Below are 24609 nucleotides of genomic sequence, written 5' to 3' on the forward strand. Positions count from 1 at the left end.
GAGTCTTCAGTCAACCTACCACGCATGTGTTTGGGATGTGGGAGGAAACCGGAGTACCCGGAGAAAACTCACGCAAGCATGCAGAAAACATACAAACTCCACACAGGCGGGGCTGGGATTTGAACCCCTCAGAGCTGTGAGGCAGATGTGCTAACCAGTCGGTCATCGTGCCGCCCTATTCTATTCTGGTTGAGGTATTTTCTCTTTTGTGTGTGTGTTTACAAATGTCTGCATATGTGTTTTGTGATGGTTTTTGTTGGTGTTATTTATTGGCCGACATTAGGCCATAAAGTTAGTTTGTCAAAATATTTTCCTTCTCTAAAAAATATTTTTCTCGAGCAGATAAAAATATAATATATATATAAAATATATGCAACTTGTCATGTGGTAAGAAATATTTATTATAACCAATTTTAAAATACTAGTCACCAGTCAAACAGACACATTTTATTCACATTCATTTGACACAAGATGGCATCTTGGAAATGTAAACAATTGTCGCATCTGCCTACGATACAGCCAGCAGGAGCTAAGGGGTGTTGACATGTCGTCCTAATTCATAGGGCTAGTTACCCCTTCATCTTGTCCCTCCAAATGAAGGGCTAAGGGGAAGGGGTAAGACGAAGGGGAAGGGATAGAATTGAGATTGGCTCTAAATCTCCCGGCTGGCCTGGGAACACCTTGGCATCCCCCAGGAAGAGTGCTGGACGAAGTGGCTGTGGAGAGGGAAGTATGGTCTTCCCTGTTTAAATTGCTGCCCCCGTGACCCGAAGTGGGAGAAAATGGATGGATGGATGAATTACAAGATGTATGTAATTGTAATCCATTACATTACTGGAAGAAAATGTGAAATTAAAATATAGTTGCTTTTGGAAGTTTCCATGATTACAATTTTAGTTACGTTTGAGAAATAGCCGCAAAAGCTCAATTTTTTTTTCATATCACTTCCTCCTTCTAAAGCCGATGCTTGTGATATGTGTCATTCTACCATCGTCGCAAACATGACATAGTTTTTCCAAGTATGACATTGAAGCGCCATCTTGTGGTGCAATCTTTTAGTTTGTCTGAGATTTTTTAAAAGTTTCTTTGATTTTATTCCACTTTTATTCCCGAAGAAACATCCAAGGGTACTGTTGATGCATTAATTCAAAATGAAATGGTCAATGGTAAATGCATGACGAAAAGTAATCCAAATGTAATTAGTTGTATTACTTTGACAAACTAATTGAAAGAGTTACAATACTATTACATTTCGAACATGGTAACTTTTAATGATAATCAATTACATTTACATAGTTACACAATGCACATAGTTAGCACAATGGTCATTGCACCGGACTATTGCAATATTAGTTGTTCGAACTGCTCTAAGTGCTAGAGGACTCTGCATCTTTTTGCACAATTGTTTTTTGTCAATGTCTTTATGTCCCCAAAGTGTTCTGTAAATTGACTGTTTGTTGTACTAGAGCGGCTCCAACTACCGGAGACAAATTCCTTGTGTGTTTTGGACATACTTGGCAAATAAAGATGATTCTGATTCTGATTCTGATTAATTAATTAATGTATTTATTTATTAACATCGTATTATAAAATTATAGGTTTACTATTCATCAGCACTTCAATATTTGCACATGGGTTAAAATGCTGAATTTCCAAGTATATTACAAACAAAGCGGGTGTGATATATACTAATTCTTCCTGCAGTTCATTGTTGTTAGGGTTTCCCCTCACATGGCCGTTATGACTGCAAACCATGTAAATATATAATCATTGAATCATAGTATTACATATCCACAACAAACTAATGAGCTAGTTTTGAAATTCGAAGTCAAGGAAAATAGTTTGTTCGGTTTTCCAATTTGGTGATAAAGAGTGCTTGCAATACCTCGTTTTTACAAGTGAAGGCAGTTTTAAAGTTTTGGTACAAATTTATGGGAAGAAACGCGAAGTAGACGCACATGATAAACTGTAGCCGGCCACATAAAATGATACGGCGGGCCAGTTCTGGCCTTCGGGCCTTGTTTTTGACAAGGTTGATAACTATAAAGGCAGATACAAACAGGGACATTTTGCTGCAGAGAAACAATGCGATAAGTCGGCCTATTACATTTATTCGTATATAGTGTTTTAGCCCTAACAAAGTGGGACCTGGAAATTATTCTGTCAACATGACAATATATTGTAGGCTACCTTTTTACATCATGTTCACATTTAAAATGTCTTATTATGTATGTTAATATGTCTTATTTATAATTATAATTGTCATAATGCCAAACACTAAAACCGCGACAGTATACAATTTTACCGCTTGAGAAAAGCATTTAAATTAAACGTGAAACCTCCGAAAAATTCTGATGACATTTGAGCGCGTCGGCAATCTGAGGGTTTTATATATATATATATATATATATATATATATATATATATATATATATATATATATATATTTTTATTTTTTATTTTTTTTATTTTTATTTTTTTACGGGGGTCCTTGTGACATCTATTTTCATTAAAGGAGACATTTGAGGGAATCATGCATATTTGACCAATCTGTGTTTTTACAGGTCTTGCGAAAACGAAATATATTTCCTCTCAACTCTCAAAATACTTTCCAAAGTTGAAATAAAAACCACGGTCACCTCCGTTGTTTTGAAAGGCCCAAATATAAATTGATGATGGTTATTTCTTTTTCCTACCTGATATTTTCAATTTCGTCTTTGTTCTTAAGCCATGGATTCAGCTACTAATTCTACTGTAAAGATTCGGCCACGCGCATAATTAAAATAAAAAGCGGACGAAAATTGGGATAATTATTTCAGTTAACAGCCTCCTGCCCGAAGATAGCTGGGATAGGCTCCAGCACTCCCGCGACCCTTGTGAGACAGTGTTCGTGTCACATTCAAATATTCATGATAATACTCAAATATGACTATTTTAACACAGTTGTCTTAATTTTAATAAGCTGATATTGAGATTTTAAAACCGTAATATAGTAACATCCAGCTACCGTATTTTAATAAATTATCTGATCACTTTCTTTCGCTTTCTCTCATTCTCTTCATCTCTCAACGTGCGCGCGTGTGTGTGTGTGTCCTATAAACTACCAGCATGATGTCCTATTAGCCAGACTGAAAATGTAAAATGGTTGCAGAACATTACATCACTTTTCGTAGTAACTTTAGAAAAAAGGGTGTTAACTATGCATCCTTTCTTTTTTAAAAACAAATAATTATATGAAAGTATAATATAGTTACTTTTGTTAATTGTCAAATATTTTCATCAAACATGCGAGGTAACCAAGGGAGCAGGAGTAGAAATATCTTGACTAAATCCCCATAAACCACCGCCTAGGTTAGTAAGATTTTGAATTCGCAGCCCAGCCTATATGTGGTTTGGAGGATGCCATTCATATTTAAATGTCGACCCGAAAAAGAAAATTTTCTTTGGGAGACTGCAGCAAACAAATGTGTCATTATGTGGTATATTTTTGACCTACGTGTTTCCCCCCCCCGTTGACTTAAGCTCGCAAAACCTATTCTTCCTCGTTCATATGGACAAGATGCATAGCCTACCACATATCAAGGGCAAAAGTGTAAATTTCTTCGACTTTCATTTGAGCTTGCCTACCAACGGAAGGTATCAACTTGAGGTGGAAATGGGACTACTAAATCTGAAGGATAGATGCATGGAACGAATTCAATATCAAAGCTAAACGCTTGGAATCAGAAGCGCAACTCACGTTTAACTCGGGCGCCATGTTGCGTTCAATGTCCACTCCTCCTCCTCAAAGCCATGCGTGCCCTCTTCCATTCCCATCATCTCCCCTCGGCAGATCTGAAAGTACCCTCAGCCTTATACATAATAAATAACCACGATGGTCCAACGAGATATGCGGAGCTCACATTTAAGGGCGTCAGATGTAAATGAAAGCCAACATTAGATTTACTGCACAGATTAGCAGCCTGTCAAGATCAATAATTCAAGACCGATCATTTGAGAAAATACGAAGATTTACCATTCTCCTTTGATAAGAAGTCAGCAGCAAGTCCAGAATCAAGTGGGCCCACTGGTCCGATCTTATTGCCCGGCACCAGCACCAGCACCATCACCAAAAAGAAAAAAAAAGATTGTATCCCTTGAATCGGACAGTCAGCGTGATTTCGTGGGCCTTTTATTCCCTTCCACGGGAAAAAAAAATGATATCCCGAAGATTTCCACGGAGATCCCACACCCAAGAGGTGTTAACACGTAGCAGCCTGACCGCTGAGTGAGATGTGCCCTTTTCCCGAGCAGAAATAAGGCTGCAACAATCCCAGTACTAGTGTTTACAGTCTGCACTAGTGCAAGTCATATATCAGCACTATAAAACCTTAAGCAGTCGCCATGAATTTTATTATGGTTTAAAAAAAAAAAAAAAAAAAAAAAAAAAAAAGTTGAAGAAGTGGGTTGCCGGCAAAGGCAAGGGCATGACCACGTGGCCTGATTTAATGGTGCTCGTTAACAAAAATTACTGTTAATATGCCAATAAAACAATGTCCGGGAATTTTTATTTTTTATTTTTTGAAATGCAGATGGTGATAAACCTTGTTGAAGAGGAGAAACAACTATCACGGAAAAAATATATATTTGAATTTTCTTAATTCGAACATGTTCATCGGTTGTATATGAGTTAAACTAACGTATATTATTAGATTTTTTAAGGAAAAGAAGAGGAAATTATGTTAGTTTACCATATTTGAATGACGTGCAACCGAAATTTAAATGCTTTTTATACGTGTATTTTGCCGTGCATTGGTAGTAAAAAAAGTCGTTTTGAAAAAGACTTGTATGCTTCCGAGTCCACTCCGAGCATGCTGTGAGTGCATTTGTTTTGATTTGGATATGAATTAAATAAATCATGAATAAACACGTGGCGGTAGATTTTTAAAAACAACATCAACTGCGCAATTATCCGCCGTCACCCTGAAAAAAAGGTACTTAATTTTCGGTTACACGTAATTAAAAAAAAAACTGATGTAATTTTCCTGTCTTGCCCTCGAAAATAATAAAATAAAATATATTTGTTTAACTTATTTTATGTACAACCCACATGTTCAAACTAAGTAAATTCATATGACTTTTTTTCAGTGTACTCAGTGAAAAAGTCTTCATTTTACCTAAATATTGAAGACGAACTGCCAAAATATTTTGTATATTACATGATATAAACGCGAAAATCTATGTGGGCATCGAGAAGCCAATGTATTCGAGGGGGGTGTGAGAGGGGTTGATTTACGCTCCACGGAAGCTTTAACCCTTTGTCGGAATCGGCCAATCAGTTTCTCTGAGAATGAAAGCTGCAACACTTGTTTCACTGGAGAGCAACTTGCTTAGAAAAAAAAAAGGGGGGGGGGCGAGAGTTGCAGAGAAGGGGGGGGGGGGAGGCAACGAGAGAGGCGAAGTAGCAAAGGGCAGATGAGGAGAAGAAGGGAGAGAGAAATCTCCGAATGTCTATCTCCTTGTTCTCCATTTAGTGAACTCGTCGTGTTTCACAGATAATGTCCGAGAATGTCTATTTCTGGGACTCTGAGCAACTATTACGTGGACTCCATCATAAGTCAAGACAGCGGTGAACTCCCGACCCCATCTCATTTTCCCAGCGTCCAATATTCCGGCTCAAGCTCTGCAGCTGTAGCGGGTGGAAGACAGCCCGGCTCCGCAGCACCGTCGGAGCATCCGATCCCCGACTCGTTTCCATCCTGCAGCTTCCAGCCAAAGCCTCCGGTCTTCTCATCACCCTGGAGTCCCTTCAGTCCGCACCACCATGGCGCGAGCGGTCTTCCGACGGTCTTTCACCCATACCTGCAGACGCAACACGTCCCTTCCACGGACAATCGCTACCTCCGCACATGGCTGGAATCCGCACCGCGAGGCTCCGACGGCTTACCGGGCCAGCAGGGTCTGAGCGGCCATGTGAAACTGGAGCCCCAGATCAGCCACCTAGGCGTGGAAACCGCACCCAAAATGCAGCTGGAGAGCACCACATACATCCTGGAGTCCAGATCCACGGCACCACCGGCCGCCATCCCCGGTGCGGGATTCGGAGAAAACAACGACTCTTGCGAAGGGAGCGAAGACAAAGGGGGCCTAGATCAAAGTAAGTTATTCGGGCAGGAAATAGCACTTTGTAGAAAGACACACGGGGTTTGGGGGGAGAGATTGTAAATGCTTTTAATCCTGCTGTAAAACAAGAACAAAGAGCCAAAGCCACTTTGTGCTCTTTAGGTTTACAGCTACTCACAGCTCATGGCTACAGGAGTTGGTCGCGTGGAACGGACTTCTTCTATCCTATAGAATCGCGACAAAACATTACATGTGATGATTAGGTGCAACATTATCCACCCGCAGAAAGCCCAAACTTCTCAAACTAGAATCTACGATAAATTTAAGATGTATTATTATTACAGATGAATTATTCAATCGCTCGCTCTATCGATGTTTTGTGTGTCTGTGTGTGTGTCTTGTCTGTCTGTCTGTGTCTGTCTGTTCTTTCTGCTTCTCTCTTATTCTCTCCCTGGAACATAACATAGTTCTTGGGAAAAAAAGTAAATAAAAGGTATTTTTTAAATTATTATTATTATTACTAGCAGCCTGGATATATTATTATTATTATTATTATTATTATTATTATTATATATTTTTAAACTAAACCTAATACATCATAACTTGACCCAGGTTCTGTACCTGCGTCAAAGTCACCTGACATTGACAATGTAGGCATAGGAAATGAACAGACAGCAGGTAAAACGCAAAAGTTCGAATCTTTTAGCTTCATCCTGTAGAGTTTGTACAGAATCTCAATATTTGTTCCTTTATCACAAACTATTTTTATCTTAAATATGCATTTTACTCCGTAAAAATAATCAGCCAATTATTGCAAAAAATGAAATGCCCATGGAAAACTTAAAACTTTAAAATGTCAATATTCAAATTTTTGTTTTCAAATATTACCATTATTATGACTATGATTTGTATTATAATGATTGTTAGTGTTATATTATTATTTGTTGTTATTGTTGTTGTTATTGTAGCAGCAGTAGTATAGTATAGTAGCAGTAGCAATAGTAGTAGTAGTAGTAGTTGTCAGTGTTGGGGAGTAACTAATTACATGCAACAAGATTACATTATTTAATTGGAATATTTATGTAGTTGTAATTCATTGTATTACTGGGAGGAAATGTGCAAGTGGCTTTTGTAAATTTCCATGATTGCAATTTTAGTTACACTTGAAAAATAGTCGCAAAAGCTCATATTATTTTTCAAATCACTTCTTCCTTCTAAAGCCGTTGCTTCTATTTGGCTCTCTCTGGTCACAAGACATTCTGCCGTAGTATCAAACATGGCATATTTTTCCAAATATGACCACAAAGCACCAGTTTGTGATGCAGGCTATTAGTTTGAGATTTTGAAAAGATTGGACTCTTGGTTATATCTTTGAACATCCATCCATCCATCCATCCATCCATCCATTTTCTTCCCCGCTTCTCCTCACTAGGGTCGTGGGCTGCTGGAGCCTTCCCCAGCTATCTTCGGGCGGGAGACGGGGTACACCCTGAACCGGTTCGCGCTCACATTCATACCTACGGGCAATTTAGAGTTTCCAATTAACCTCCCATGCATGTTTTTGGGATGTGTGAAGAAACCGGAGTGCCCGGAGAAAACCAACCTAGGCACAGGGAGAACATGCATATATATACATATACAATATGTGTATATATTTATGTATATAACAAAGACACACGTTTTTTTAAATTATACACTGTATTTACATGGTGGCACGGAAGTCGACTGGTTAGCACATCTGCCTCACAGTTCTGAGGACCGGGGTTTAAATCCCAGCCTCGCCTGTGTGCAGTTTGCATGTTTTTGGGATGTGGGAGGAAACTGGAGTGCCTGAAGAAAACCAATGCAGCCAGGGGGAGAACATGCAAACTCCACACAGATGGGGCTGGGATTTGAACCCCGATCCTCAGAACTGTGAAGCAGGTGCTCTAACCAGTTGTTCACCATGCCACCAAAATGTAATCACATGTAATTAATTATATTAATTTGAGAAAGTAATTGAAATTACAATTATGTTTTCAACAGGGTAACTTGTAATTGCAACCAACTACATTGTATATTTTCAATTGGCCATGCTTGTTTGTGTCCTGCAACTGACTGACAACCTCTCGTCCAAAGTCAGTTTGGGTAGACTCCAGCTGTGAATCAAATGAGGACAAGCGGTAGGGTTGAATATTGGATGGATGAATATTGGGAGGTTGATCAGTCAGGTCATGGATTATTTTTTATACTTCTTCAAGGCCAAATGATTTTCAAGCATCTATTTGATCCATTTGATCCATCCATCCATCCATCCACCCAGCCATCCATTTTCTTCCGCTTATCCAAGGTCGCGTCATGGGGGCAGCCGCTTTAGCAGGGAGGCCCAGACTTGCCTCTCTTCAGCCACTTCATCCAGCTCTTCCGGGGCATCCCGAGATGTTTCCAGGCCAACGGAGAAACGTAGTTCCTACAACGTTTCCTGGGTCATCCCTGGGGAAGACCTCACCAGGGAAGCGTCCAGGAGGCATCCTAACCAGATGCCTGAGCCACGTCATCTGACTCCTCTCAAACGAGGAGCAGCCGCTCTGACACTGAGGCCCTTTTTTTTCTTCTTAGCAACATAGATCGACCGGTAAATCAAGAGCTTTGCCTTTCGGTTCGGCTCCTTCTCTCCACAATAGACCGATACAGAGTCTGCATTATTCTGCAAAATGTAATTATTATTGGTGGATCAAAACCTAGCCCCTGGAATGATACACTGGATGGGTCCTGCAGCGTCTTAACCATCAGAAAATGGATGGATGGATGTATTTAACTTTTAAGTTAAACTGATTTGCATTTAATCTTTAAGAACTGTTTGTTTTTACAGATAGATTTATCCATCCATCCATCCATTTTCCGAGCCGCTTCTCCTCACTAGGGTCGCGGGTGTGCTGGAGCCTATCCCAGCCATCATCGGGCAGGAGCCGGGGTACACCCTGAACTGGTTGCCAGCCAATCGCAGGGCACTTACAAACAAACAAGCATTCACACTCACATTCACACCTATTGGCAATTTAGAGTCTCCAATTCATGCATGTTTTGGGGATGTGGGAGGAAACCGGAGTGCCCAGAGAAAACCCATGCACGCACAGGGAGAACATGCTAACTCCACACAGGCGGGGCCGGGGATTGAACCCGGGTCCTCAGAACTGTGAGGCTGACACTCTAACCAGTCGACCACCGTGCCGCCCGGATAGATTTAAATGTCCCATATTTTGGCTATTTAGACATTCAAAGAGTGACTACCATGGCCCTAGCATATAAGTGTCAATTTCATTAAAAACAATAAAATAAAATAAAATAAAAAATAAAAAACACCTTAGTTTTGTCCAGAAAAGGCATCTCTGACAGCTACTTCTGTTTGACCCAGTTTTGTATGCGCTTTGTCCAGATTTGGCTAAGACCACCCCCTTTCCTCTGATTGGTTGCTTCCTTGTAGAAGAGCCACTTGTCAGAGCGCACGTTTGTTATGTTAACAGTGCTGGCTCTGGAGCGGAAAAAGAAGGCGGAGTGACGTAGCTAAGATCGAGAAATTCAAATGACCTGATTTTCTCTTGTCAGAAAAGCGTCTGGAACTCAGGAATGCAGGGATGTTTTTAATTACTGAGGAACCATAGAGACAATATTACATCCCAAATACTAGAACAAGTTGGTCTGACAAAATATGTCCCCTTTAAGTAAAATTTTTATTCAACCATTATGTGCCTTGCATTTTAAAGTACAGTTTTTCACATTTGTATATTTAAACACAGTGGTGGTGTTCAAACCGAATAATGGACAGTGCCGTACAATATTAGATATTCTTTTTAGGAATAAAACGTCTGTCTCATCTTGTTGAACACTTAGACCTTCTACGCTACTATATTTTAATGTGGGTCATTATGGTGGTATTACTCAGTGTAGAAAATTTGAGAACCACTGGTCCAGAAGCGTTTTTCACACACACACACCCACACACGCCCACACACGCACACACACACACACACACACACACACACACACACACACACACACACACACACACACACACACACACATATATATATATATATATATATATATATATATATATATATATATATAACGACACAGTTCTGAAGATCGGGGGGTTCCAATCCCGGCCCCGCCTGTGTGGAGTTTGCATGTTCTCCCCGTGTCTGCGTGGGTTTTTCCGGGGAGTCCGGTTGCCCCCCATCCCCTCCCCCCGCATCCCAAAAACATGCATGGTAGGTTGATTGAAGACTCTAAATTGCCCGTAGGTGTGAATGTGTGTGCGAATGGTTGTTTGTTTATATGTGCCCTGCGATTGGCTGGCGACTGGTTCAGGGTGTACCCCGCCTGTCGCCCGAAGGTAGCTGGGATAGGCTCCAAAAAAAGGTAGCTGGGATAGGCTCCAAAGAAATTATGACTCCACTACTGTGTTGATGTAGGGTCATGAGAGAGACTACAGAATGTTCCGATTTAACATAGCATCGGTGTCATACAGAAACGTTATAGGTTTGGTGATTTCCCCAAAGGTATAGCACTTCTCAAAATGGTCACTATACGAGTAGAACAGACCATAAGCAAAGAGCTACCTTTCAATACACCACTCTAATTAAATTGACAATTTGCAACAGATTATTTTCATGTTACTGGTGCTGGGCAACCATCAAGAATAAACTCCAATATTCCACTTCAATCTTTGTGCTGCTGTTACTGTTGCCGGCAGAGCTGGGGAAATTATTATCTCTGAAGTTTATTAAGTTATAAAAGGGTGAACAACCCTATTAATAGGCGTGCTGCCGTTTGTGGTTGGGTGAAATGTACAAGGGTTGGGGGTGGAGAGGGAGCATGATAAAATACGACAGAGAAATGTAATAACATGCCTTGGGATATATGAGGGGTCAGTTTCTCGAATTATTAGGGTGAAATTGCAAGTGGAGGGAGAAAAGAGGCGAGAGATAGGATGCAATGTTAATGCGATCTGGTCACTGTTTCCATGCAAGCTGCATCCATCATGGTGGAGACATGCAGATAAAGAGACATTGGTCAGCAATTGAATTGTTCATGTTGCACAGCCACAGGCTATAGCAGGCTGGTTTATGGGAGTATCGGTCCTTCTATCTACTGTATGTGTCCGTCCATGCCGCATCTCAGCTGGAAATAGGCTTTACTAGCTACAAGAACCTCAAGACACAAATAGAACATCATATTCTCTCTGTCTGCCTGTCAAAAGATTTCCTGTCCTCTCATCCTCAGAACTACACCATCCTCAAAACCGTTCTGTCATCCTGGGTGACAGCCACAGTTGTGGCACAGTTTACACAGTAATGGATTGTTCTAGAAGTGATTATACACAGCTGAAAGCACACACTTTACAGAGCGACACAAGTACTGCACACCCCAGTCTCGTTATCTATCTTCTGGTCACCTCCCTACCAGGCATTATTTTCCCCAAGAAAAAATCAATAACTTACGTTTTCGCCATGTCGGAGGAAATTGATTACGCACCGTATTACAGACGTATTAACTGATTGTGGCCACTAACTGTTGCGGAAAGGTTTAGAGTTGCAACATGTAGCAGAGATAGGAGGCTTCTCTGAGATGTTTCACTACAGTGTGATGAAATTGCATGTTGATTTGTTAAAAACATTTTTAATCCATACACTCTTCTCCTGTTAGGTTGTGTAGTTGACCAATAATTTGTTTTTCTTTTCCTTGCTGTTTCCACATGCATCTTGCCAGTAAGGAATCAATCCTTCAAAATTCTCTAATACTTGAATTTACTTTACTAATCTTCCACCACATAGTTATTATAGAGCAGGGGTGTCAAACTCAAATTTACAGTGGGACAACATCACGGGCCAAACTCAATATTTAATGAAAAATCACTGCGATGTGCATGTTTCCCTTCTCTCCGGAAATGTAGCGTTAAAGTTTATCATATGACAAAAAAAATAAAATTTTGTTTAAATCGTGAATCTGGAATAAACAAACGTTAATATTATAAACACGAGAAATCAAATTTGCGATAGATGACATCAGTGGTATTTCTTTTGTGTATTTAAATAGATAACATAAATTATTCTGTCTCTCCAGCTTATATTTATCTATCTTTTTTCAAAGCCCAACAACAAAACAACACAAAAAAATGAGAATGTTCTTCAATAAAAATCCAAACTTCAAACAGTCCCTGCCTCGGAGTTGATAAAGGGCAATTCAATTATGTTATATTCTTATTTACAGCCACGTTGCTCCGCACACGACAAACAAGTCTGTCTTTTACATTAGTGAACAGACAATCTGCCTCCCACCTGTCTTGTAAGTTAACCGTTTTCCATCTTTTGTTTGGCCATTTTTGGGAAGGGGAAGTGTAAATTTACTCGAGGAGACTGGTAGCATAGTTGCTAACGACTGCAACAGAAAGGGAAGGGGTGCTCGCCGGTGGGATGGGCCAACACACTAGCAAAGCATTCTGGGATTTGTAATATTAGTGGCGCATGTGCTATATACTGGCGGGCCATCTCTAATACACATTTGATCTGGTCTTGTGGGCCAAATATAATTACATGGTGGGCCAAATTTGGCCCCAGGGCGTGAGTTTGACATATATGTTTTATAGGGATAATTGCCTGGACTGGTCGCCAGCCAATCGCAGGGCACATATAAACTAACAACCAGTCGCACTCACAGTCACACCTACAGGCAATTTAGAGTCTTCAATTAACCTACCATGGATGTTTTGGGATGTGGGAGGAAACAGAAGTACTCAGAGAAGACTCACGCAGGCACAGGGAGAACATATTTTCAGAATATTTTCAGAAATGTACACCCCCCCCAATAACACAGTGTGCATTATCATTTGTGTATAAAAGACAAATATCACTTTAAGTATGATTTAAGACTGCTATCAATGGCTATATACTACTGCACATAGTTGATTTAATTTTCTGCTTGCTCTGTTTGAATTCAGAATTCCTTTCTGAATTCAAACAAAGACAATTGGTGTCTTGCAAATATCAAGCAATGGGTGAGAGATCTAAAGGAAGACATTAAAAAACACGGGGACTTATGTGTTTCATTCAAGCTCCAGTTTGAATGCAGTGGTCCTCTAGTGGTGTCAAATAAAACAGCCACTGATATGCTTCTGTCAGAAATGTGGCCCCATTGAAACAATAGTAATCAATTGTAAATATGATGTGTTGTAGAGGAAAACAATGTTGTTGTTGTTTTATCTTAAAGGTGATAAGATGGCTTTCTGCTTTCTTTCAATGCACACATGCAGAATAAGTCTAATGACTTGTATTCCTTGCATACATGTTATTCCTCCAGACGACCCCTCCGCCAACTGGTTACACGCACGCTCCTCCAGGAAGAAGAGGTGCCCGTATACCAAATATCAGACGCTGGAGCTAGAGAAGGAATTCCTGTTCAACATGTACCTGACGCGCGACCGGCGTCATGAAGTGGCCAGAGCACTTAACCTGACTGAGAGACAAGTGAAGATCTGGTTCCAAAACAGGAGGATGAAAATGAAGAAACAGAGAAAGGATCAACCCAAGGATTAACATAATTTGCACAAGCGTGTGCATGCACTTAAACTACCGTACAGATGGACTTGGTCCACGCTCACACTTAAAGAGAACGCACAGTCAACGTTGTATGATTAGTACACTCTAATAACAGTTGGATGAAAAATAACCCAATTTGGTTAAATTCTAACCCAATTACTGGGGCAAAAAGCGACCAACTACTTATTCATGTTATTCATTTGGCCCAACTTCTTGGTTTAAATGAGAAACCCAAATTGGATAAATTAAAATAACCTGACATTGCAGTACAGACCAAATTTTACAGGTGGTGAAATTATCCTTTAATATACTGTGTACTACCAAAAGTTTAGTTACAGTATACTGACTACAATGTAGGGTTACTGAAAAAAAAGCATATTGAACACAGATCTGTTGAAAAGAGGTGAAATGGTCCTTCACCGACAATTACAGTTTTAAAGCACTTCATCCATTTAGACTCAACCAATTTAAAAAACAGCTTCCCAATAAATCCTAAAATTGAAAAATTATGTTGTCGACTGGACTGCTGTACAACAGTATGACAGTATGTGCTGTGTACGTGTGTCATGGTCGCCCACCATACAACTTTTTCAGCGTTGCGCATGCGTGATAATATCCAATTAGGTAACTCAAAAACTCAACAATGGGTTAATTCGACCTATCAATTTGCTGACTCTCTGAAACTTAACCCAAGCAATATGACCTACTCAAAATAACCAGGAATTGGGTTAACATACAGTATTAGCCGTATAACCCAATAAATAGTTAATTTGACCCAACAATTTGGTTACTCCCAGAAAATAACCCAGAAATTCGACCCAACACAAACAACCCAGGAACTGGATTAATGAAATAACCCAAGGGTTTTTAGATTGTAACATGACCCGCAACCTCAAAGGAAATAAGAAAACATGACTGCTGATTCCTTTCTGTTTCATTTCCACCAATGATAATTTTTGTTAGCTATGCCTTACAGAATATCAAGTTTGCAAAGCTTGTGAAAATTTTGAATCATTATGTTCTTGGAAATTGACGGGTACAGTATATCCTCATGGAAAGAGATCATTTGATCTGGATTTGGACAGAACATGACACGTCCATGCACTTTTAGTATTTACTGTCGTGTCACTCGCATCAAGGCGCATGAGGAGCTGAAACCAGCGTTTCACGTGGTCATCAATAACACACATGCAGACTGTGACACTCACTAATGCGAGTGTTTATCTTTTGCATGGGGCTTATTCTTTTTCTAATAATTCCATTAGAAGGGACCAGTTGGCACACGTTGATACATACTCTCAGTTTAGTCTTTGCAATGAACAGATTTTGTGTTGTATCATCTTACAAATGGACAGCTAAAAAGCTGTTGTAAATGTAATCTTAACGACCCGTTCTTGAGTCGCTGCGCCAGGCACTCATTTACATAAATTATAAATTATTGATGTTTCATTTGTTGGAAAATGTAGATTTAAAAAAATCTCGTTGTTGTGAGCCACAGAGGTAATGTGTCAGTCTTTGGTTTGCCCAGGCCACATACAAGGGCTGTTATGTTTGGGGCCTGTCTTTAAAAGGAGATGCTAATTTCACATTGTAGTACAAATGAACCACACATTGAAATAAATGAAATAATCTTTATTCAATGTCACTGTTGCATTTTAATAAAGGCGCTCTATTTTTATACACTAAATATGTTACATCTGCTATGCAAGTAATTTCAAAATGCACCATCAGACTGAAGAAAGGGCCAGTACTTTTAAAGTATATTTATCAATCGCCTTATCAATGTTATTTTTCTGATAATGTCATGTTTGGGGCTGTATAAGTCAACATCATTCAACTAAATCTACACCAGTTTTATTGATCTGAGAGCTGATGAAAAAGGCCATGTTAGAAGGTCATCTTGTTTTATGATATTTGAAGTGTCATCGTATTTAAATGGCATTCGGTGGCAGTTTTACGGGCGGACCATAAACAAGACATTGCAGCGTTGAAGAAAAGGCTCTTGTCCATTACAAGTCTTTACAAAGACAAGCGCTTGATACAGACACTTGATGCACAGCGTCACATCCTATTTCAGGTTTAAATGTTTATGTTGTTGATGCATGCTTCAAATCGCTCTTATATCTCGTCAACTCTTTGTAAGTGGCGGAAATTCGACAGGAAAATGCTTGCAAAAAATTTACCACATTAAAACTGTTTAAGAATGTGATTGTTCTAATTTATTGTACATAACGTGAGTAACTTCTCTTTTTGAGAATGAGTCAAATTGTCTAAATTTGTCCTCTTGAGAAACCGAATCCTAATTTCCTCTTCAAATTGTCAGATTGATTTTTTCTTTTTTCTTTTTTCTTTGGTCTTTTTTTTATCTAAACTATCTGTTCTCTAGTCAGTCATGCTTCTGCATGATGTGATTGAAATTTGAACACTGAGAAGACGGTTTGACTGACATAAAACATTTATTTAATCTAAAGTATACTTTCAATTATTTTCTCCCCTTTAACAATGAGTCATATTTCAACTGTTATGACTGAAGGACAACGTTTACACTTTTTGATAAATATGGATTTCGCCATTATAGTTTTCAATGGGGCAAATGTAATCTATGGTTGACAAGTGTCCCGCTTAATCTGGAGTTAGTTTTCAAGTCCCTTCATGAATGTCATCGTCTTTCCTTTTTCAGTGTTGTCACTTGTTTCTCTAATGCTGAATTTCTATTAAAGAAGAGACTTAATTACGTCAGTGTTTCCTTTGATTGCTTTGCACACAGCTAATTTAATATACAGTAGCTGAAAAGAAATGGGAATGGATTGAGTGTGATCTTTATTAACAACCGGGGGTTGCTATAAATATACATTTCAGAAACCATACAATTGCTTGGTTGCAAATTGAAACAGCCAGTGAAAATAATGCTGCTCCATTTTCTATTCCTCATCAGGTTTTATTTGGTATCTTATCTGTGGGAAGAAATGAGGGGGAGTGGAAAGACGTGGCTGTAAACGACCGCAAGTAAGAGGGAAGGAGAGGATGAACCAGCATGTGTTTAAAATATGTCTCCTCGGTTGCACACTAGAGTTTAAAGGAGAGGGGCGTCTGTTTGGCTGCAACACGAAAAGACTGTCATAAACGCAGCAACCCCCACACGCAGATTATCGGTGCATTCATTCGAGGCATCGTCACCCTTCCACTGGGAGCTTGTGGAAGGACTGAGGTTGTCTCTATCTTGGCTACTGAATTTGGAAGACCTCATCACTTGCAATGATAAGGCCCAAGCAGTGAGTTTCTTGCACATTGCCAAATTATTGCAGGTATTGTAATGAATCTGGGCGAATATTCTTATTCTTATTCTTAGTGTAGAGTGTGCTGTGTGGAGAGATTTTCTCCTTGAGGGATTAAAACAATTAAGTTAATAAAAATGTACAATTATTTTTGGGGGGAATTCAGATTTTATATGAAAATAGTGACTTTTTATTTGAGGAAGCGCATGAGTATACATTTTCGATTCTGTTAAGTCTTGTAAATCATCTTGTGTCATCATCAAGTGCTGGTAAAATGATTAAAATTTAATGCCGTGGAGGCACGGTGAACGACTGGTTACCACGTCTGCCTCACACTTCTGAGGACCCAGGTTCAAATCCGGCCTCGCCTGTGTGGAGTTTGCATGTTCTCCTGGTGTCTGCGTGGGTTTTCTCCGGGTACTCTAGTTTCCTCCCACGTCTCAAAAACATGCATGGTAGGTTGACTGAAGATTCTAAATTACCCATAGGTGTGAATGTGAGTGCGAATGGTGTGATTGGCTGGCGACCAGTTCAGGGTGTTCCCCGCCTCTCACCCAGAGTGAGCTGATATAAGCTCCCGCACGTCCGTGACCCTAGTGAGGATAAGCAGTATGGAAAATGAATGAATGAATGAATATAAATGATTTTATATGGGCAGCACATTGGACTACAGTGGGATCGTCTGCCTCTCAGTCAGGAGATGGGTTTGCTTCCTGTGCTTGCTGTTTCTTCCCACATCCCATAAAAACATGCTTCTTATGTTAATTGAAGACTAAAAATTTTACGTGGGTGTGAATTATTATTATTATTATTATTTTGTCTATATATACCACAATAGACTGACGACAAGTCCAGGGTCTCCCAAAGTCAGCTGGGAAACGGCCTCTTTATACTCGCGCACTCGCGCGGGTGCGACAGCGCCCGCATTGCATCACGTGACCGACGCATTGGGCCGTGCGAACTCTGTGCGGCCCCTATACGACATTTGATGCACACATTGCACGCCTTCTTGATCGATTTTGCAATATAATTAAACGCATCATATGGTCATCTTGGTCCATTGTTCTAGCAGGCACTGTTCCACAGTCGCCATTGTTGTTGCTTTGTTCCTTCTTCCGGAAAGTAAAAACGGCTACCAGAATTGGCCATAAAATGCAGAGGAAACTTTAAGCATGGGAGACATTTATCCATACAAAAACAAGTCGGCTTAAAAAAAATGCTAAATAAGAATTTACCGTTATTGGTAAAATTATTTGAAAATGACCCATGTCGTCTGTGTGTGTGCGTGTGTGTGTGTGTGTGTGTGTGTGTATGTGTGCCTTCTTGGCCCAAAGTTGCATAACAATGTTGGTGAACAACAGACTCTATGTAACCCCACAATGTAAGGCTCAACCAATCAAGCTGCAGCCTTTGAGCGGATTTGCTCCGGTCCCAACAAAGCTATCCCATAAACCATCTGTGCACAGGACAGCAGATGATTGTGATACTTCACTGAGGTCTATAGCAGGGTTGGGGTTTCATTAAATCCAGAAAGCCTTTACTCTGCAGCTGCAGGCCTCCCTCCAGCCTCAGAACAGTGACTGCAAGCTGCTTCACCCCACACCGTGTGTGAGTGGGTGGTTTACTTTGACACATGGCACAGTAAATCTAAGAGAATTCAGCTTCTCACAACAATACACATCCATTTTGAATTAATAAATTGTTGTTATAAAAGCACATCGAGAAGCATAAGAAATACATTGTGGGCATCCAAGGGGAGGGCAGGTCCAAATAATTGTGAGCTAAAGTACCAGGATGAGGCAGCCATTTTGCAATCACACAATAGCAGATAGACAAATTGCATTTCTTTACCGTTATTACAATTGTATAAAGACAAGAGTGTAAAAGGTTTAATGAGTAGTTAGGATCATTTATGCATTTGTATCCGCAGAGTTTGAAGGGCAACACATGTAAATTGTGCAACTGACACAATTTGTGTCTTTACTGTTATGCACTTTTGTCTTCACCGTTATAGATTAAGCATATTTCAATACTGCACCACCATTTGCTCTGTCAGTAAGGATTGCCTTTACCATGCCTAAAATTTTAAATAATCAATGACGTTTTGAAAATGGAACTTTAAAAACTTGCTCAATTAGATTGTGTCTTTACTATTATTGATCAAATTATATGAAAATGACCCGTATGCTCATTGATGATTCTAAAATCTAGACAGCGGTCCATGGTCCCAGATCAACTAAGGGACTAGTTTTGTTGTGATTTTTAAGACATACATGATGTAATATATGTTATTGAAGTCATCATATTAATATAGTCCCTAAAACTGCCTTTCTCTCAAACATGCACACGCTGCCTTTTCTGTAATTTAGTACTAAAATCCATGATGTCCACCATGTTTGGTATCAGGAGCATGCTTATCATCATTTTGAGAATCTAACAGGTCTTCATATTAATCCAAATCAATATCTCTGTGTGTCTACTGATAGCCAGTGTGTGTGGTGTGTAAGTCTTCCTCTTCTCCCCAAACTCTTTTTACGCTTCAGCATCAATAATCCAACAAATATAGAATATTGGCTGTAAAAAATCCAACATTCTGGACTACGTAAACCAAATACTGCTGGCTGCTTTGCACGTTACACCTGTAGTGACACGGACAGAGGAAGGGGTCGGATGCCGTCAAACAGAAACACTACGAGCGCATGTACCAGCACCCCCACATAGCAAAGAAAAGTGTGACCTTAACAAACTTATGTACTAATTTAATAAGTAGACAGCAGTGTATTTGTGTTTTTATTTCAAATTGTGCGTGTACAATGACAATAATGATATATCCATGTTATATTATAATATTATCATATAATTAAATGTACACAATACAAACAAGACAATATGATGAACTCTGTGAGTCTTGAATTTTACTTAATTCAAACATGTCGGTTGCATATGGTTAAAATGTGTTAAACTTACAAATATTGTTTTCGGGGAAAAGAGGGGGGGGGGAATTATGTTAGTTTCCCACATTCATGTTCAACAAAAAAAACTAAAAATTTCCAGGGCAAGAAAAAATAAAATTACTTCATTTGAACATGTATATTGGTTACACATGACTAAAATGTGTTCAACTAGCAATTGCTATTTGATTACTTCCTCGGAAAAAGAGGGGCAAATGACATGTGTTTACCACATTTTAATCATATGTAATAGAAAATTAAGTACTTTTTTCCCAGTGTATAAGTGCCCTGAGATTGACTGGCGACCAGTGTGTTGTCCACCTGCTGGGCTCCAACTCACGCGTGACCCTGAACAGGGTCAGCCCCGGTATAGCAAATACCGCATGACGTTTCACGTTTGGAAAGTTGTGGAAGAGAATCTCGAGATTATTCCTTGTGCGGAAGATTATGAGTTTAATAAATCATACAGTAGGTCTCTGTTGATGACGAACAGTGGCACGGAGTTCTACATTGGGCTTTTGAGTCAAATGAATCCCACTCACGTGCACGCATCTGAGACAGATGAAATTCCGGCTATGAGACACCCAAAGAAGTTTTTTTTTTTTTTTTTTGAAAGCGTTTAAAAAAAAAAACTAGTGCTGGTTATATTTACAATGTATCTCCGCTGACTCATAAAGCGCTGCCATATTTCTAGTCCCCCTCCTTCTTCTCTTGTTTTGCACGCTTCCTATTTTCAAACACGGAAACAAACAGCACGAGAGGAGAAGGAAGTGCAGCACGCACCAGGGGTCTAAAAGGGAGGGGGGGGGGAAAGGGGGGGGGGGGGTATGAAGGTGATGAGGGATGCAGCATTGGATGGTTGGAAGAAGCCGCCGCCGACTGTCGTAAAAACAGGAAGATGGCAGAGAAGAGCAAGAGAGCAGAGAGAAAGGGAATTCAATGCGGTGTGCCGCAATAAAATGATATGACGGCAATAAAAGTTTATAGCGTATAAATTTCTGAAGGTTAAGAACTAAACGGCTGTAAAGCAAACACGCCGAGAGAAAGGGGAAGGCGGCAGTATGGAGACAGACATCAACTGAAAGTATTAGACGAACGCAAAGCCCCTTCTTGATCAATTTTTCCGTGATGAGATTGATGGGAGGAGACAACAAAAATCTTGAGCATGTCATATAGATTCTACACATTCCACCCACTGAAATACACTGCTCTTCATAATGGCAAAGACAAGTGCATAACGGTAAAGACATAAAGAGCTTTATAAAAAAAAAAAATCATGTGAATTGCAGAATTTACGTGTGTTGCCCTTCAAATTGTGGATACAAGCGCATAAATGATCCTAACTACTCATTAAACCCATTTCACTCTTGTCTTTATACAATCGTGTACCGGTAAAGACCTGCAATAGTTGTGACACTTTCATAAATTCCTACATATGCATTCCTATCGCTGAAACACCGTTTATTTTGCTGTCTGCTATTGTGTGAATACAAAATGGTTGTCTCATCCTGGCACTTCAGTTCACAGATCCCTCCGGTGCATTGCAACAACATAATGACAATCTCGTCAGCGGCACTGATGGTGAAGACAACAACAACAAAAAGGACCGTTTGTGAAAGAAGCAAAAATAAGAAACTCTGAACTCTGTTGCGGAAAATGCATATCAAGCAATAGGATAAAAATATCTATATATTCAAACATGGAATTAGTATCTTCAGAAATCATCTTCAACTTCATTTTGGACACCTAGCGGTAAAGACATTTTGGTATTTAAAGTTTTAAAAATATTACTTTTCAATATTTTTTCCTTAGAAACAATTATTTACCTTTTGATAGATAACGGTAAATACTATAGTCTATCAATAAAATGTATTGATTTTCAAAAGGAAATTCCACGGGCCATGTCTTCACTGTTACTGATCAAATGATATGAAATGACCCATACGTAAAGCAGTCAGTGTGTTGCTGTTGTTGTTTTAGAAAAAATACAAATAAAAAACGATGGTCCAATTCTGTGCTGAACTTTTAGGTTGCAGCAGAATGGAGACAAGAGAATCTACTTCCTCCTCTCCCCGTGCTTTCAGTTGGGGGTTTTATGGTTTTGCTGCCGTTTGGCTCTGTGGGGATATCTTTGCAGGCCGCTTGTGTCTGTACGAGTTGCTGTGTTGTGTCTCATGTCCGACCTCCCTTTGTCTACCTCAGTTGCATCCTTACACCGCGAGTCATAAAATCCCCCCCCCCCCCCCCCCAAAGAAAAACAGCCAAGACAGCAAACCCTGAAAGACTGAAACACTGATTGTGCTGTACACGACCCTCACCTTCCGGCCCAGAGGACAGGACGGGCCCCGGGCAAATTCTGGTGCTGCTGCAAAACATGGAAACGTCAGAGGCCATGTCGGCTTTCCAATACATGTTTGTATTTTTGCTATTTTATGTGCTGCTCTTGTGCTCTCTGATTTCACTGTGCTCGTCTGACAAGGACGTAGATTTCCAAAGGCTGAAAACTGCAGGCTCTTCAGATAATGGTAACAATTGCTTTTTACAGTCCGTTTGCAGCCTATAATTTAACAGACTGGCACGTACACGCATTCATGCGCGCACGCGTATAAACATGCACGCGTAAGGTAATCGAATGCGACATATTTTGAATTAAGCACAGTTCTGATTGTCAATTTAAACATGTAATTCGATTGTCATCTTAATATTGTTATTATTCCCATGCTAAATCTATCTTCAAAATTAATTTTAAACAATACTTTGAACAACGCAATATTAGTATTGTAATATTGTTGTTGTTATTATTAGGTTTAGCAAGAGATATTTATATTTTATTTTATTTCATGGATTATCTAATTTTATATCAAATCCATGTAATGCATAAATATTGATAAGATACATGAATTCGTGTTTGAAACAAAATATTGACATTATATAATATATGTATTAATATGCATAATGAGCTAAAAAAAACTAAAAGAAATAGTTAAATGCATTCTCAATGTTTAGGATTTACTTGCATTAAATTATGTATTTCATAAGCATCAGTTTGGCTTTTTCTCGTCATTTCAGAAGTGCATCATCTGCAGGATTAAGGCATACTTTTTGCATGTTAAATACTACTACTACTACTACTACTAATAATAATAATAATAATACATATTTGTTCGATTACGACATTATTAATTATTATTTAAACTTCACACTACACTTTTAATTGAACTGATTACATTCGCAATCATTAATGTAATTGACTGAATCATCTTTTTTCTCTTGAGACCCAAATCACTGGTACTTATCGCCTGCAATCGGAGTAAACTATTTTATTTTAGAGTCGTTCGCGTGATGCATGGAATTGAACTGAAGCAAGATACGGACCCGACTTTAGGGCTCAAATATTAATCAGCCACTTGATGGCGCTCTTGTACCATTATTAAGAGAAGACCCATACCACCCACATTCATACGTTGGTTATTGTGAACGTTCAAACACACGATAATCTTTCTTTCATTTATGTACACAAATCACATTTTTTTCTTCTTTTTTTAGGAGGAGCCGGGGGTGGTAAATAGTGTGCATGGATACATGTATACTAGTATGACACAAAAAAAAAAGAACACTGCAAAATATATATATTTTCTTTAAGTATAAATGGGGAACTGAGAGGAACTGAAAAGCAAATGTGGTGAAATTGTCTATGATGTTTTGTTGTAATGTGTTGTGTTTAATTGTAATATATTGAAGAAACAAACTAACGAACATAAAATCAATTTTCTCCGAATGCTTTGAGGTAACCGCGGACTTCATTTTTTTTTTTGCTGCTGCATGATGAAAATGTGGCAAACTGGCGTAATCGCCCCGCTTTTCTTCGAAAAAAAAATCTAACACATTTTATGCAACCGCTGTACATGTTCAAATTAAGTCAGTTGAAATGATTTTTTTTCAGTGTTGAGAAATCTAGCGTATACTATTGCGATTTACACAGTGCTTATTTCAAATGGGTGTTTGCGACCTTTTTTCCCGTCAGAGCTATATAATCTGCAGTAGATAGATCCACATGTTCAAACTTCCATTTGGACTGATATGAACACAATATAGTGTCACAATGACAATCAACAGAACATTGTAGGGAACACGGATGCTCAAAGAGGACTACATTCAGATGTTGATGAACGATTCAAAGTCTTCCATAATAAATTTACTCCACGCTAAATATTGGGCACTTGACTCTTGCTATCAAGTCAGATGATCGAAACGAAAGGCATCTCACAGCGTCACCCTCGTTAAGGAAGCATCCCTTCGACCACGGCTCACACCTGGACAGGAGGGACGACATCTGCAAGACGAAACGATCATTCAAAGCCGTGGTATTCTTGCTCGGTTAAGGGCATTTACGGCCTCCGCTCGCGCAAAGGGCGCTCCTAACCCCACTTTGTGCTTCTCTGACGTGAGGACGTAAACAAGCAAACACTACCCGGTCAGCTTTATGGGACGTTATAGTTGCTTAAACTGTTTACAGCCGTTTCTATAGCTTATTACCCACCCAGCCCCCCTTCCTGCATGTATATGAAGATCGTATTTATAAAATTAGCAGAATGCAAAATCCAGACCCTGAAGCTCGTTTGTTTCCAAAGCAAAAGCCACACTTGCTGACACATGGGAGAGAAAAGAGGTGTTTGGCAATTAATGGGGACGGAGTGGTCTTAA

At 39.5% G+C, this 24609-nt stretch overlaps 1 protein-coding gene across 1 annotated transcript; it reads left to right on the forward strand.

Annotated features, from left to right (window-relative positions):
* The first annotated feature begins 5473 nt into the window (after positions 1 to 5473).
* Positions 5474 to 13947, forward strand: LOC133414840 (homeobox protein Hox-B9a-like). The gene is made up of 2 exons (XM_061700510.1): positions 5474 to 6136; positions 13441 to 13947. The coding sequence occupies exons 1-2, from the start codon at positions 5548 to 5550 to the stop codon at positions 13674 to 13676; spliced, it is 825 nt and encodes a 274-aa protein (XP_061556494.1). The 5' UTR covers positions 5474 to 5547; the 3' UTR covers positions 13677 to 13947.
* Positions 13948 to 24609: the final 10662 nt, after the last annotated feature.

This window comes from Phycodurus eques, chromosome 16, assembly GCF_024500275.1.
Source record: "Phycodurus eques isolate BA_2022a chromosome 16, UOR_Pequ_1.1, whole genome shotgun sequence".
Lineage (NCBI taxonomy): Eukaryota > Metazoa > Chordata > Actinopteri > Syngnathiformes > Syngnathidae > Phycodurus > Phycodurus eques.

Excerpts from the sequence above, each read along its gene's own strand:
- LOC133414840 (XM_061700510.1), top strand. The coding sequence starts at position 5,548 with ATGTCTATTTCTGGGACTCTGAGCAACTATTACGTGGACTCCATCATA. Across the intron at positions 6,137-13,440 it reads CAAAGGGGGCCTAGATCAAA|ACGACCCCTCCGCCAACTGG; the intron begins GTAAGTTATTCG and ends TTATTCCTCCAG.